This window comes from Aedes aegypti, chromosome 2 (assembly GCF_002204515.2).
Source record: "Aedes aegypti strain LVP_AGWG chromosome 2, AaegL5.0 Primary Assembly, whole genome shotgun sequence".
Classification (NCBI taxonomy): domain Eukaryota; kingdom Metazoa; phylum Arthropoda; class Insecta; order Diptera; family Culicidae; genus Aedes; species Aedes aegypti.
Genome location: NC_035108.1, coordinates 451,408,826 through 451,424,612, shown reverse-complemented (window position 1 = coordinate 451,424,612; position 15,787 = coordinate 451,408,826). Strand labels below are relative to the sequence as shown.

Sequence of the window (15,787 nt, the reverse complement as noted above, 5' to 3'; positions counted from 1 at the left end):
GTTTTCAAGAGATATTGGAAATTCCGCGATAATTCCGTGTGTCAGATTTTGTGCCTGATTAAAAAACAGGCACCAAATATGAGTATTTTCAAGCTTTTGGGAATTTTCCATTATTAAGAAACATGTCGAAAAGGCGTTTTAGGGGAACGGTAAGCTCTTCTGAACGATTCTTGAAGAACACGGCTGCAATGCCATCCTGTCCTGCTCATTTAAATGCGTCCAGGTTATTTAGTGCTGTGAGTTTCTTGTTGTGATAGTTTTTCAATCTGAGAGTTTTCTTTGCCAATCAACTGTTTTCACATTTTTATAACGAGTGGTACGAAGATATACTATGCCCTGTGAAAGCAAGAAAATGTTCAACCCGAGTAGATCCTCGTCCGGACTTATATGCATTTTTACCACCGTCTGGATGAAGAGATGTGCTTCTCTCGCAACAGCTATTTCAGCTCCATTGTTTATGCAATTTCAATTATTTGATTGAAAACGAATTAATCATCAATATTGCAAATGAAATACGGTAAATTAGCTTTCGTAAAGATTTAACGTATTCAACCCAAGACTAGCTGACCACATTGACATTGCCGCCAGAAGCGGTTCTGCTTTGTGTTCAGTAAAGGGCGCGGTTTTGGGTCATTTTAAAATATTCAGTAAGACACTACTGTTCTTATGTTAAATATATAGGATATTCTGCATTACAAAATGGAATAAATTAAATGTATAAATGATGCTAAATTTCAATCAAAATGTGCTCGCGACAAATTTGTATCGCAGATAATTTTTACTAAAGAATAATTATATTATTTGTAGGCTGATCTATATAGAGACTAATATGCCTTTATTTTTCAATATGGGACAGCACTAGTTTGAAATTTTTTCGCAATGTTTTCGAACAAACTGATCAATTTTAAGTGTGCATATGAAAATATACATACAAATATGCCTAGCCCGCAAAAAAAATTTTTTTGGAGGAAATCCATATGGGACAGTTATGCTTTTATGGGCAGTATAGCTGAGTATCAGGCTCGGTTCCAGTAGGGACGTAACGTCAGGAAAATTAGGAGTAAAAAGAAGAAGACCTTTTTTTATTGATCACCTCTAATTTCAACATGCTGAGTGCTATCAAGGTGAAAAATTCATTCTTCTACCTAAAATCAAGATGGCGTCAAATCCAAGATGGCCGCCAGACTTTTTCACTCAAAATAATATTGTTATTCTTCACTCGACTCGAATAAAACACCAACGATTGAAAACTTGTTTCTTTGTAGTACAAAAAAAGATTTTTGTTTTGATTGCACATGATTTAGAAAATCGTTCATTTGATAGGGTAAATACCATTGCTCACCTAGTTTCTGTAGCCTATCTTACGCAATTTTTCCTCAGATTTCTGATGGTGATCTCAGAATTCAAAACTAGCGGTGCGCTAATGGTGAAAAAACGATTTTTCTAACAAAATTCAAGATGGCGGCCAAATTCAAAATGGCCTCCAAAATTTTTTCGAGTTCAAATGAATGCTATAGCCTTTCTCTATACGATGCCACTAAGTTTGCTATGTGTTCCAAGCGAAATATGAGACATATCCCGTGAAGAAATACCCAAGATTTATCGTAAAATGGGCTTTTTCGCAAACTGTTCAGCTAGCTGGCGTACGAGAGGTCCACCAATTTGAGAAAACAGAAAGGACCACCCTTAAGTTTTATCGAGAACTAGCGATCAGTGACATAAAATTGGTATTCTAATGATGGGTGCCGATGGCGGCCTGGTTTCAGCGAGAATTGCTCTTTGTAGTCGCGGACTCTAATCACTCGGCTAAGGAAGGCTCCTGGTAGCATTTCTGTAAATTATGAGAGTAGTCGAAACGTGAACTGAAAACTCATTATTATCATCGTTTCCAGTTAGGTAAAACAGGGAAAATATAGCGAAATTCATTTTCTCCGAGAGATATCCATCTACTTTAATTTGTACATCACTAACATCTACTTTAATTGTGTTTATTTATTGCTTCAGGTGAAATCATCCTTCGGACTGACCCAGACGTCTAGACATGACGAAAAAGGAAGACATTGATGTATTTTTATCCACTGGACGATAGTAATGTGGAACTGATGGTCTACCATTTGTACTAGATTCTACCGTCCCAATGTATCCAATAATGTTTCGGAAGCTTCTCATAACTCACACAATGATAGCAATCAGTTCGTGTTCTTCTTTGCATTAGTTTCTGGAATTAATTTATTAAACACTGTGCATAGCACTCCTGGTTGGAAAAGTTGAAAGTTCAAGGTTAAGCTCTACTTATTTTGCATACTTTTTTCGGAATACTACATCCCTCGAATCACGAAGCAAACGACCACCTCAAACTAATTAGAAAAGAGTAACACAGAAACAAATCTGCTATTAAAACAAATCTCCACAGGATACTCACATTAGTTGACAGCTGGCTAGAGAGGCTCATCACCTGGTCCCGGGCGTCGATGAGTTCTCGCTTCAGGCGCCGAACTTCTGTTGCTTGCCGCTCCTCAGTTGATCCGTACAGGGACGAACCACCGGACAGGAGCGACGCTTGGCTTCCGTGCACTGTTCGAAATAGAAGAAAAAAAAAACAATCAGTGGAAAAGTAGAAAAAGTTTTACTAACGATGCCCCAAAGAGGAAATGATACCGTGCACCCCCAGGGGGAGGCGAATAATGACTCACTAGGGTGGTTCCAAATACAAAAAAAGATTTCAAAGCCCCAAACTTAGACATTTTGTAAGGAAAAAAAGCATTTGGTTACTAACTTTTGTCACTGGCTCTATGTAGAAATGATAGTTTCCATATGATATGATATAATAGTGCATGAAAAATCGATTTTAGATTTATTCGTACAAATTTCATTTAATCCTTCAATGTCTATGGGGCACATTTATAACCTTAGCAAAATGGCTGAAAGGAGATTGGGCAAAAATGTATGGAGTTTGGTCCCGGAATGTACACGGATGACTTATATATCATTTGAAAGATCTGAATGAGACAAAAAAAAGTTGATATGGGGCCAAACATATTCGTCGTGGGAGAAAAAAGTTATGTGTGCTGGAATGGTGTAAGAAGAGGTATGTTTTGGACAGTTGCTATTGAATAATATTTACTTACGCAAATGTTTTGAATTCGTGCCTATGTATGTGCTTAGGTATGTTTTTATCTTAATTGTAAATATTTTAAAAATGTTGTGATTTGACACAGATTTCAGAACGTTTCGAGTTGCTGAAATGTGAATACTTAAAACATACGGTGATAAAAAAATATATAAAGATATAGGTATGAGCGTTTCACAAACACGTCACTTTAGGTAACAGTTGGACACAAATATCAAATCGTATTATCCTATTTCAGTGTTCTAGCAATATGTTTGTATAAACCGGCGGTTTACTCAGGAAGGATTTTCCAGACTATATCCGTTTTATCATTACAGTGGTTGTGTTGTTGTATTCTCTATTACACTGGAAGAAATACCTCGCTTGTCGTACACAGCTTCAGCGTGCTGGAAATCCGCGCGTCAGTTACCTCACTTATATTTTTGATATCAATAATATTATACTAGCATGCTATTGTTTCTCAGAGAAGGAGATCATTAGAACTAAAAGTAACTGTAGTGTTTGACTGTTTGCTGTGAACAAACTGCCAATAATTCGAGCAGAACCATTTCGGTTTGCTATCAATGTCAGCTCCATTGGCGATGCCTGAGCACATGTGGCTCCACAAATGCTTCGCTAAGAACGCTAAATACTCATGAGGATGTCAATAATGTGAATGTTAAGAAGTAATCATACCATCTTCCAGAGCTGCGCGACACACTTGAGCTGGGAACGACATACAAAAACATGAGATCGGATGGTGGTCAATCAACAAAAGAGTGTGCATGTTGAGGATCAACGGTCGATCAACGGATGACAAAGACGCAGCTGGAACGCAAGTAGCACCGGCACCCATGTTTCCACGTTAAGATCATTGTAGGAGATTAGAACGCCAAGATATGGAATTGAGATGGACGATTGGGAAGATCAGTGCTGTCGGACTGGCAAACATGAATGTCCAATGCTTGACTGTTTTGCCGCCTCTAAGAATATGGTCATTATAGTCTAGCACCTACTTCCAAGATAACCTTCCGTACCAATGGTGATCGCTAGTTATCCACAGCAAATGAAATCTCGAATCGGTCAGGTATTGCTTGATAGATTGCACATCTCCGACATAATCAACGTCAAAATCTATCATAGTGCTAACATTCACTCTACCCACTACCTGATAATTATAAAAATGCGCTTCAAACTTCCTGTCGTTAACAATGAACGGTACCGACGCCCGCCTCAGCATGACCTTCAGCGTCTGAATTACATGGATGTCGCCACAGCATCGTTCTACATCTCTAGCAAGCGTAAGCGGAATAGCTTTTGCTTGCTGAAACCTTTCTTTGCTATTGTACTACAGTAAAAATAGCCATCAACTCACAGGTGGAGTCATTGTACGTTGAACGTAGTCTATGGTACGATTGGTTTGCCGAAGAGTTTAGAATTATTCTAGAGGAAAAAAAAACGTGAAGCACCATTCACAGAAGCGGAAGCAGCAGACTTGTGTTGATGACACAGGACCGGAGGTTCAAGGCAAAGGAGAACATTTCAACGTCCGAATGTTGGACAAAAGCAGCCAACCAGATCCCACTTTGAGTGAAGTTAAGGATGACGTTCAACAGCTCAAGAATAACACAGCAATTGTGGAGGATGGTATATGAGTGGAACTCATCAAGATGAGCCCGGAAAAGTTGATCGCTTGTCTGCATCGGCTGATAGTAATTACTATTCTTAAGAACCTGGCAGTTATAACATCTGCAAGAAGAGTAGAGCCAAGGAGTTAAATACTCTGCCTACAGAAAACGTTAGTGCTTATCTATCTGTCTTTTCTTCTATCTGTAAAACTTGCATAAAAATTGTCAAGGGCTTGTACACAAGTTACTGGAGGGTAACAGACGGAGAGAGATAGGAGATAATATAAGATATGCACTCATTAGAAAAAATTAAGTTCATTGGACTCCACGGCATTCGTATACCAATACGTAAAACGATAATGATTGACATTTTAACTTGAGACTGGTTTAATAATGTAAGAGCTCAGGTGATACTAAACATCCACGTATGCGGTATACAGCGCGAGATGGTTTATACTAGTGAGCTAGATTGCCATTGATTTAAACACATGAAATCCTATAACTACGCATATGTTACTGCGTAGTATTTAGCAATGAGCATTTCAACTCACATTTAACGTTTTTTGATGCTGATGATGTTGTTCATTGAGGTTGAGTGGGTTGAGCTGATGGTTTTATTGATCTCTTCGTAAAATTCGTCCTGGAGAAATATTTACTTTAGCAAAAACAATACAGTCAGTTCTTTTATGAGACACCACACACTTTTCTTTCACCACTGTTTCCCAATTACTTTTAATCAAATGAGGTTGACTTTTTTTAGAATACAAGTCGTAATATTACCTTATTACGAACAAAAAATATCGTATAGGTCGGTTAAAAAACCGTTAGGAATTGTGATTAGTATAATGTGGATAGCAGGGTCTGGTAGAAAACTTTACTGAATAAACATATGTATTTTAAAATGATTTTTAATGTTATTTTTTAATGTATTTTTTTTTTCATCTTTGAATCAAAGTCCTAATTCACTTCTTTAAAACATAGAACATCTAATCATCATACAGGTGCAGAAAAATATATGTTTTCATTTTTAATCGATAAAAAATATAGCAAAAATATAATAAAATACATAGAAAATCCATCTCAAACCATGCGGAATAACTTTTTTCTCCCACGACGGATATTTTTGACCCCATATCAACTTTTTCTTGTCTCATTCAGATCTTTCAAATGACATATGAGTCATCTGTGTACATTCCGGGCCCAGATTTGCCCAATCTCCTTTTAAAAGAAAGTGTTCATCAGGATTGTAAGGAGAGATTTTCATTTTTTTTTATTGGAACCACCCTACTACACCTAGATCTGTGAGGGGATGCAAATGAGAAAAACTCACCTTCGTCGTTCTTTTTCGGGTAGGTGAGCCTGTGGGAAGCGTTGGTGTGCGTGGGCGATAGCAATCCTCCGAAGCCACGTGCCGGCGGTGTGGGCGAGGTCGGTTGACTCCAGGGGACCATCCCATTGCTGCCACCGGTCACGGTTCCCACCGGCAGGCAATAGTACGGCTCTATTTCCACGTCCGGTCCCCGGCTCAGCATCGACGGGTACATCTTCTCCGACTTGGTTGATCTGTTTGGGCGGGGCAAATGGATGAATGTTAGAGGATGATGTTGCACAAAAACAAGGTGCAGCTCTTGGGAAGTTCTGCGATTGCAGATAAACTATGGAGACACACTGAGAAGGGGGGTGCATTCTCTGGTGATGGGGTGTGAGTTGGAAGATAAACATTTGCAATGCAAACGTTTATTCAAATTTTGGGGCTTACTGGCCACTAGGACCGAGGATGCAGATTAACAGCGTTTGTCGATCAACTTCTGAGTCGAAACAAACTCTTATTATGAATAAGGATAAATTATTTGCAAATTTACCGATAACTGATTCGAAAACATATAACTAACAAAAACCTTTATACTAGGGTGTCCTAAAATTTCAATCCGTTGGTACTCAACCTTCAAACTGGATTCTTTTACGTATACGAACCCTCTGAGCAAAAACTCAATAAAGAGAATAAAAAAAGTAGATTTTAAAATTGTGCCTTTGAATTCCGCCATTCCCCACATACAAAAGTTCGTTTATACCACCCTTAGCTATACAGTTAAAAGGTTGAGCCCTCAAGTTTTCTGTTGAGGTTAAATTTTGGAACACGCTAGTTCATGTTGTACTTCTTAGAAGTTGAGAACCTCTGTTTAATATCAGTATTTCCTTCTGTGAACAGTGAACTGCATGCAAATGCAAATGGGATTAGGTGAGACAAATGATTCCACAAAGATATTAAATTCATGCGATTCCAGGCTTATGAGACTTGTGAAGAAATCTTATTCAAATTTTGAAGCGTTTCGTCCGACGGAACGACAAGCTCTATCCAATTACCATTTGCTCACTAGAATAGTGTCACGAATTGGGTGCTATCAAATTTTGAATATTCAACTCGCAAAAGCAAATTCCAAATTCCAAACATTATACCGACCGACCGCGTCATAGCTCGATTGTTCTTCAAAATCCAATTTACTCTCACCTACATATTACCGAGGTGTCGGGAGTTCAATTTCACTTCACTGAAGATGAGTGCTAGGCACTCTGCTCAAGAACAAAAGGCGACCCGAATCGGCTGATAGGTAAGTGGGTCGTGATGATTGCGAGTAAAGTTTACCCCCTCTTTGGGGATGCTTTCGAAAGCAGGTGAATGGTCGAAAAGTTTTCGGAAGACAGGACTGTGGAATCGATGTAGTTGGAGAGTTGTCGTACGTTTCCTTTTGTTCTAGTTGTATGAACTTGTCAAATTACTATGCATGTAAGAGCTCTAAGAAACGGACATTTGGCACCAAAGTTCTAATTGAAAAACTTGTGGAATATAATTTTGTTGTTGGAACGACGTGGAATAATTTCTCGCGTTATGTTTTCTTCATAGAATTCAAGGCTTCTGCAATGAAATTGGGTCAGTCTGCAATACAGTCTTTCATTGACTGTCAGTTAAAATCACTAAAGAAAAATTACAAATCTCGAAACATGAAATGTTCCGACAACTTTCTTACAACGTTAAGTTTAGAAGGTGCATGTAAAAAATCCTTGGTATATGTCACGAAAGTTAAGTCTACATGAATGTTTGTTGTCCGGCCATTTGGCCTAATTCCATCTGGTCAAACCGGTCGATAAAATCTTTTCAATATTTTATGTAAGGGCGTTTCTAGGCCTATCATAAGGTTGCTTTGAGGTGTATTAGTTTTTGCATAGATGCTTGAAAACAATTTTAGGCCCATAGTGGGGCAAAAGTTCGAATCAGCGGGGCAAAAGTTCGACCCATGTATAAAATCACAGAAAAATTTGCAAATTGCCTAAAATCCACATATTGTCTTCAAATTTAGTTAAATTTGTCTGATCGTGTGAAAATTGTCACCAAAATTTTACATTTCCACATAGTTTTGTGAAAAACTGCTATTTTTGAGAAAATTACAATTAACCCGGTTTTGGGCAATTTTTTGATGAAAATTTAGTGTGTATTTTTCGTCAAACTTAAGTTTACGGCTGGTTTAAAGTATGCCTATCATAAACGGATCGATATTTTGTGTTTTAGCCAGCGAACTTTTGCCCCACACTAGATTCGAACTCTTGCCCCACCGGTGTGGCAAAAGTTCGAATAAGACAATTAGTTTTGAAACTGTTATAGAGTAAGGTGGGGCAAAAGTTCGACCTTAGTGGTATAATCAAAGTTTCCAGGAAAACAATAACAGTTGAAACAAAACAAGTACCATACAGTGAACCTTCAACATATTGGCTATAATTTTGCCGAACAAACTTGTGTCAAAATATTTACCCATTTTTAGTTATAACAGTTTCAAAATTTATTGTCTTATTCGAACTTTTGCCCCACCGGTGGGGCAAGAGTTCGAATCTAGTGTGGGGCAAAAGTTCGCTGGCTAAAACAATAAATATCGATCCTCTTATGACAGGCATACTTTACACCAGCCGTAAACTTAAGTTTGCCGAAAAATACACACTAAAATTTTCATCAAAAAATTACCCAAAACCGGGTAAATTGTAATATACTCAAAAATAGCAGATTTTCGCAAAACTAAGTGGAAATGTAAAATTTTGGTGACAGTTTTCACACGATCAGACAAATTTAACTAAATTTGAAGATTATATGTGGATTTTAAGCGATTTGAAAATATTTCCGTGATTTTATACATGGGTCGAACTTTTGCCCCGCTGATTCGAACTTTTGCCCCACTATGGGCCAAAAATTGTTTTCAAGCATTTATGCAAAATCTAATACACGTCAAAGCAACCTTATGGTAGGCCTAGAAACGCCCTTACATAAAATATTGAAAAAGATTTTATCTTCAATTGGTTCCATGCAACGAAAGTTTGACCAAAAATTACAATTTTCACGTCGAAAAACAACAAATAGCCATAACTTTTCCAAATCGCAATCGATTTTTATGATATTTGGAGTAAAAGTCTCTTACTTGAATAGCATTCGAACCATAATGACATTTATAAGATTTGTTTTGAATTGAGCTAGAAATCTTAAAAAGAAACTCTTACCCCACTCGAACTTTTGCCCCACTTTACTCTAACTAAAAATAGGTAAATATTTTGACACAAGTTTGTTCAGCAAAATTATAGCCAATATGTTGACGGTTCACTGTATGGTATTTGTTTTGTTTTAACTGCTTTTTTTCCTGGAAACTTTGATTATACCACTAAGGTCGAACTTTTGCCCCACCTTACTCTATGATGTTTTGACCTATTATTTGACAAGCATTTTCTCTAGGTTTTTGTTTGAAGTCTGGCAAAAACCACAGTAGCAATCCTTTTTGCCAGTGTGTCGCTTAAAATTACGTTAACCATCTCGTTAGGAATCTAAGAACAGGAATCCTTTAAGAATATATCGAGGTCTCAAAACACTCAGTTCAGTAAATTCTGCAACAATCTTGTCAGCAATTTACCGATCATTTTCGAAGAAATCTGTTTAGTGACAGATAAAGATCTCGCTAGGAAACTACAAAGAATGTCAAAAACCAGCCTAAGAATGTCAAAAATATGATGCACAGAAACTAAAAAAAAATCGAAATCCACTCAAAGTCTTTTCGAGGTTTTATAAAAGATCATTCAAGGAAATGCCGCCTGGATTAGGAGAGATGTGGCAAAGACTTTCACTAGAAACCGACAGTTTTATCAACACGATTCTGAGAGACATTCCTGATCTCCTAGTTTAATTTTGTAATTTCTTGGGCTTATTATGTGCGGTGTGTGAGTCAAGACGAATCCCTCTCACTTAGAGTGCTGTGAGACGACTAATGCTAATCAAATGAGAGCGAGTCGACAATTGTCACCACATTTGACTCGTTTCGCCTCACACGCCGCGCAGAATAAACACATTTGTCATGGTTTTTATAAGCATTAACTGCATTGAAGGATCAACTAAAAGGCTGCAGTGATAATACGACCAACAAAAGAAAAAAACTACTGAAATTGCAAATTGAGACTTTTGAGGACATTTCCAATCGTGCCAGCAAACATACGAGCCTTCTCATTTTATATTTCTTTGGCAAAATGAGGAGAGATTGTCTCATTGCGAAGCATCCAAATATTGCGCAAATTTAGGAAACAGTTTTATTATCCAATTACCGCTACCATCTGAGCATGAGCATGAGCATGAGCATTGATGACCATACAATTCGTAGTTGCTACTCCGTGATTGACAAGAATCATCGAAATTGTACAGGGAACCAACAGATGTAGCTTGGGAGTAGCATACCATCTTCAATGTACATTTTCGAGAACTCTGAAATTAGTAATGTCAATAACGATGCCGGCCACGTCCTTACGGTCATCGGAGAAGGGAAGGAATGTTAGTTATTTTATTTATTTAGTTGGTATTACATCAATTAATTTGATAAAACCTCGTTAACGATGTTACGCCAATTTACTCGGTCCATGGCTGTGTCTCTCCAACTTCGATTTTGGCCCACGTTCTCCAGATCTTGTTGCACCTGACCAAGCCACCTCGCTCGTTGTGCTCCTCGCCTTCTTGTGCCAACCGGATTCGACGCGAACACCATCTTTGCAGGATTGTTGTCCGGTAGTCTTGCAACATGCCCTGCCCAGCGCACCCTTCCGGCTTTCGCAACCTTCTGGATACTGGGTTCGCCGAAGAGCCTAGCGAGCTCGTGGTTCATTCTCCGCCGCCACACACCGTTTTCCTGTACTCCGCCAAAGATTGTCCTAAGCACCCTTCGTTCGAACACTCCAAGTGCTTGCAGGTCCTCTTCCAGCATGGTCCATGCTTCATGTCCATAGAGGACCACCGGTCTTATAAGCGTTTTGTACATGGTACATTTGATGCGGGGGTGAATCTTTCTCGACCGCAGCTTCTTCTGGAGCCCATAGTAGGCGCGACTTCCACTGATGATGCGTCTCCGTATTTCACGACTAACGTTGTTATCAGCCGTTAACAAGGATCCGAGGTAGACGAACTCATTAACCACCTCAAAAGTATCCCCGTCTATCGTAACACTGCTTCCCAGGCGGGCTCTGTCGCGCTCGATTCCGCCTATCAACATGTACTTTGTTTTTGACGCATTCACCATTAGGCCGACTTTTGTCGCTTCACGTTTCAGGCGGGTGTACAGGTCTGCCACCGTTCCAAATGTTCCTCCGACAATATCCATATCATCCGCGAAGCAAACAAATTGGCTGGATCTTGTAAAAATCGTACCTCGGTTATTGAACCCGGCTCTCCGCATGACACTTTCTAGCGCGATGTTGAACAGCAGGCACGAAAGTCCATCACCCTGTCGAAGTCCCCGGCGGGATTCGAACGAACTGGAATGTTCACCCGAAATCTTCACGCTATTCTGCACACCGTTCATCGTTGCTCTTATTAGTCTTGTAAGCTTCCCGGGAAAGCTGTACTCGTCCATGATTGTCCATAGCTCTTCGCGGTCGATGCTATCATAAGCCGCTTTGAAATCGATGAACAAGTGATGCGTTGGGACTTGGTATTCACGGCATTTCTGGAGAATTTGCCGTACAGTGAAGATTTGGTCCGTTGTCGAGCGGCTGTTGATGAAACCAGCTTGATAACTTCCCACAAACTCATTTGTTATTGGTGATAGACGACGGAAGATAATCTGGGATAGCACTTTGTAGGCGGCATTCAGGATAGTGATCGCACGATAGTTTTCACATTCCAGTTTGTCGCCCTTCTTGTAGATGGGGCATATGACCCCTTGCTTCCACTCCTCCGGCAGCTGTTCCGTTTCCCAGATTCTGACAATCAGCCGGTGCAGACAGGCTGCCAACCTCTCCGGGCCCATTTTGATGAGTTCAGCTCCAATACCATCCTTACCAGCGGCCTTGTTATTCTTGAGCTGGTTGATGGCATCCTTAACTTCCCTCAATGTGGGGGCAGGTTGGTTTCCTTCATCCGCCGTGCTGACGTAGCCACTTCCTCCGCTGTCGTGACCCTCGGCGCCTGTGTTCTCCGTGCCATTCAGATGTTCATCGTAGTGTTGCCTCCACCTTTCAATCACCTCACGTCCGTCCGTCAAGATGCTTCCGTCCTTATCCCTACACATTTCGGCTCGCGGCACGAAGCCTTTTCGGGATGCGTTAAGCTATTCGTAGAACTTTCGCGTTTCTTGTGAACGATGCAGCTGTTCCATTTCTTCACATTCCGCTGTGTTAGTGGAATGTTAGTGTGACATCCATTGTTACTAAAGACCGAGTATACCTCTGCATCTTCATGGTTGCCACGGGAAGGAGTTTTGTTAGTGGGAGGGCTTCAAAGCTACATGATCAGGATTCACCTTGGTAAGTGATGCGATTCATGTAACCTCTGTTTAAAAAGTTATCTACCAATGCGTCGACATCTTAAACATCGAAGTATTCAAAGGTTTGAATCTTGAAATTTTATAAAACATGAATAAGCGCTTATGTCAACACTTAAAGTGACGAACTATTCATAGTTTGTTCAACAAATTCATAAAAAATACATGTAATGATACAAATGTGTTATTACAAGCATGAAACGAGCTCACCAATTGGTAATCCATCATCGACTGAACAGTTACAATCGCAGCGTCAACACGTATAATCAAGAATATAAAATAACTCCGATGGCGCGTGAATGAAATGCTAACTAAAAAAACACTCCGAGCGCGCGAAAAACCTATCGAACAGCTTGGGTCTTCGCAAAGCACTCAGTTTTATGATCCAATGGTCGCTACCATCTATGCTGAAACTAAAAAAAAAACGAGTTTTGGAGATCTCTATCATTTTGATAGCAATGACATTCTTTGAAAATATATAGAAAATGATAGCTTGTATTTAAGTACGAGCCCATCATCATAATCGTCTGAATCTAAAGGTGTTGTGATACAGTATGAAACGCATCCCAAACCTTCTGTGCTGCTGATGTCGGTTTTTGATCCACAAAATTCAACATGGATTTTGAAATAGATGCTATTTGAACATTCTTGCCGTTTTTTTTTGCATTATTATAGCTTTTACTTTTTTGTGACATTCCACGGTGTTCTCTAAGCAAGAAAAAACAGGATAAAACTTTAAATATGAAAAATAAATCAGGACACCTCGAAAGAAGCTCAAAATCAGGACATGTCCTGCTAAATCAGGACGGATAGTAACCCTAATGGTATTATCAGATATTTTTTCCTTCTTCCAATCATAGGCTATTCTTTAGGGTTATTCTGGTTTTATTACTGTTGGAAATTTTTCTTTTAATGGGGTTTCACTACCAAACAAATAAGCCTTATTAAAACGAATTCGACTGGTAATTCCTTTACTTTAAGAGATAGAGAGGTGCGATGTTCAGTGGGTTTCGGTCAGAATTTCAAACAGGATACTTTGATATTACTGGACAGTGTTTTTATGCAACCTCGAACCAAATTTTCATGGAACCTTAACACAAATTTCGAAAAACAAAACTCTGAGTGCACTAAAAGAGCAGTTAAGCTCATGCGAAGAAAGGACAGATGCTTATTATAACAGAATCTCTTACTGAATTCTCTGAGAATTGTGTAACGTTAGAATAAGGATATGAAATTGTGTATTAATCGTAACCACAAAAAGTTTTTATTATTTCAATGAATGATCAGCCTGGAACGTTCATCGAAAAAACATAACCAATAACCGAAAAAAAAATCAGGGGGGTTGTGTATAAGACACGACCACTTGACGTTAACTACGCCATATTATTTGTAGCATGTTGATAGTTTCTAATTTCAATTCCGTGACGATTTCTTCATAATGTAGATTTTCTTCACAGACATAATATGCAACCGTAGCCACAAGTATCCTATACGATATAAGAATGGCAAAATTGAGAAAATTGGGAATAATCGCTGTAATAATAATCCTCTGCGTTTCAAGGCCCACCCAAACCAAATTACCTTAACACACAGGTACCGAATTCCCGAAAAAAGTTTATGTATCACTGAGAAAAGAAAAAAATAGTAATGAAGTTTGCTTCATATTTTATGGGAGTATCACTTCTTCAATATATTTGGACTTTGGAATTTGGACTTTAAACAAGTTGTTTAACATACTTATAGAATAATTACATTATTCTCTTCGTTATCCACACCATAAAACTGTTCCAAATGCAAGAATTTAAATTTTTACATGTAAAGAATAGTTGAACTGAGCAAATTTTGCTTAAATATCGGACTACAGAATAAAAATAAAAATATTTCATTACTAGCGCGAATGTGTTGGTGAGCCAATTTTCAGGAATCCAGTACCTGTGTATTAAATTACTTTGATCCCAAACAAAACTGAGAAGCGTGTTTGAACGCGCAAAACGAGAATGACTCGCTTGACCGTGTGCACAAACCGACGGCAAAACAAAAAAAAGAATGAGCGAAGAAGGAAAAGTTCCACGTAAAGTTGTTCAATATTAAAGGCGAAATTTGAATGAAGGTGGCTCAAGGGTGCCATGAAACCACACTACGGCACTGAATGTACAAACTGAGGCAGAACCAGCTTTCCAGCTTGGTGTTCTTATAAGCACTTCCACAATTGTAAACTGAGAGCATTATTGCCAATATTCTATGCCGAGAAAATTTGAAGTTCAATAATTTTTCTAGCACAAATTCTAAAAGTTCTCCAAGAACTCCGATGGGCGAAAACACTTTCAGATCTACAACTGTAATCATTGAGCTTTTATAGATTCAGTAAAGATGTTTATACTCATGCAGGAAGTGAAGAGCCTAGATAGCTGTAACAGTAAACGCGTAGTTGTTCATGAAGATCATGCTAAAGATTGCGAGTTGGAATCCCGCCAATTCAAATATCTTAGGGTTGGAAAGTTTTTCTACTTCAATTGGCAAAGAAAGCTATAAGTAAATAACCGTAGAAGTGCTCATCAGAACACTAAGCAGACAGATTCTGTACCAGTTTGGACGTAAAGTCAAAAACAAGAGGAAGAAATTTAACGCACAGGCTCAAAAAATATATTTTACCAAGTTATATTCCGGAAAAATACTGGCCAATCTTGTAAATCTGGGATCAATATTCAAAGGATTTCATGAATAACCTGGAAGTGTAGCAGAAATCAAAAAATATTATAACATAATTTAATGAGCCTATATGAGTGCAACCCTTGTTCATCTACTTTCAAAAAATTGTGATACACGAGTTGATCAACAGCCCTGTACTCGAAGAAATTTTTGGGTAGAATTATTTAACTCAAGACATGCTAGATTTTTAATCTCACTCATACATCTCCGAGAGATCTTTGGTTACGCTTGTAGATTTAAAGGCCCATACTCAATGGAGTTTTTTGATGACTGCTAACATTTGTTGAACTCGAATGTTGGGATTAACGTGAATGGAAGATTCATTGTATACCTCCGAAAGTTCGGCTAGAAATTACTCAAAAGACGCATCCAAGATTTTATACAGAGATCATACAAAAATTCGTCCAGTGTTCCAAGTCTTTTAAAAGGTATTTAAAGGAGATATCTCGACGGAGAAGTAAAAAATGTCTAGGAACTCCTGAAAAAACCTATCTTACATTCCAGCAAGGAAA

The 15,787-nt window shown here is 38.7% G+C and overlaps 1 protein-coding gene across 5 annotated transcripts in view; it reads right to left on the bottom strand.

Moving 5' to 3' along the window:
* Positions 1-15,787, bottom strand: part of LOC5564933 (protein sickie) — a 653,305-nt gene that overhangs the window by 142,467 nt on the left and 495,051 nt on the right. For all 5 annotated transcript variants that reach the window (XM_021848047.1, XM_021848048.1, XM_021848049.1 and 2 more), the window contains 2 exons: positions 6,068-6,300; positions 2,423-2,574 (listed from right to left, as the gene is read on the bottom strand). In XM_021848047.1, coding sequence (XP_021703739.1) covers positions 2,423-2,574; positions 6,068-6,300 — 385 coding nt within the window. The remainder of the gene's footprint in view (positions 1-2,422; positions 2,575-6,067; positions 6,301-15,787) is intronic.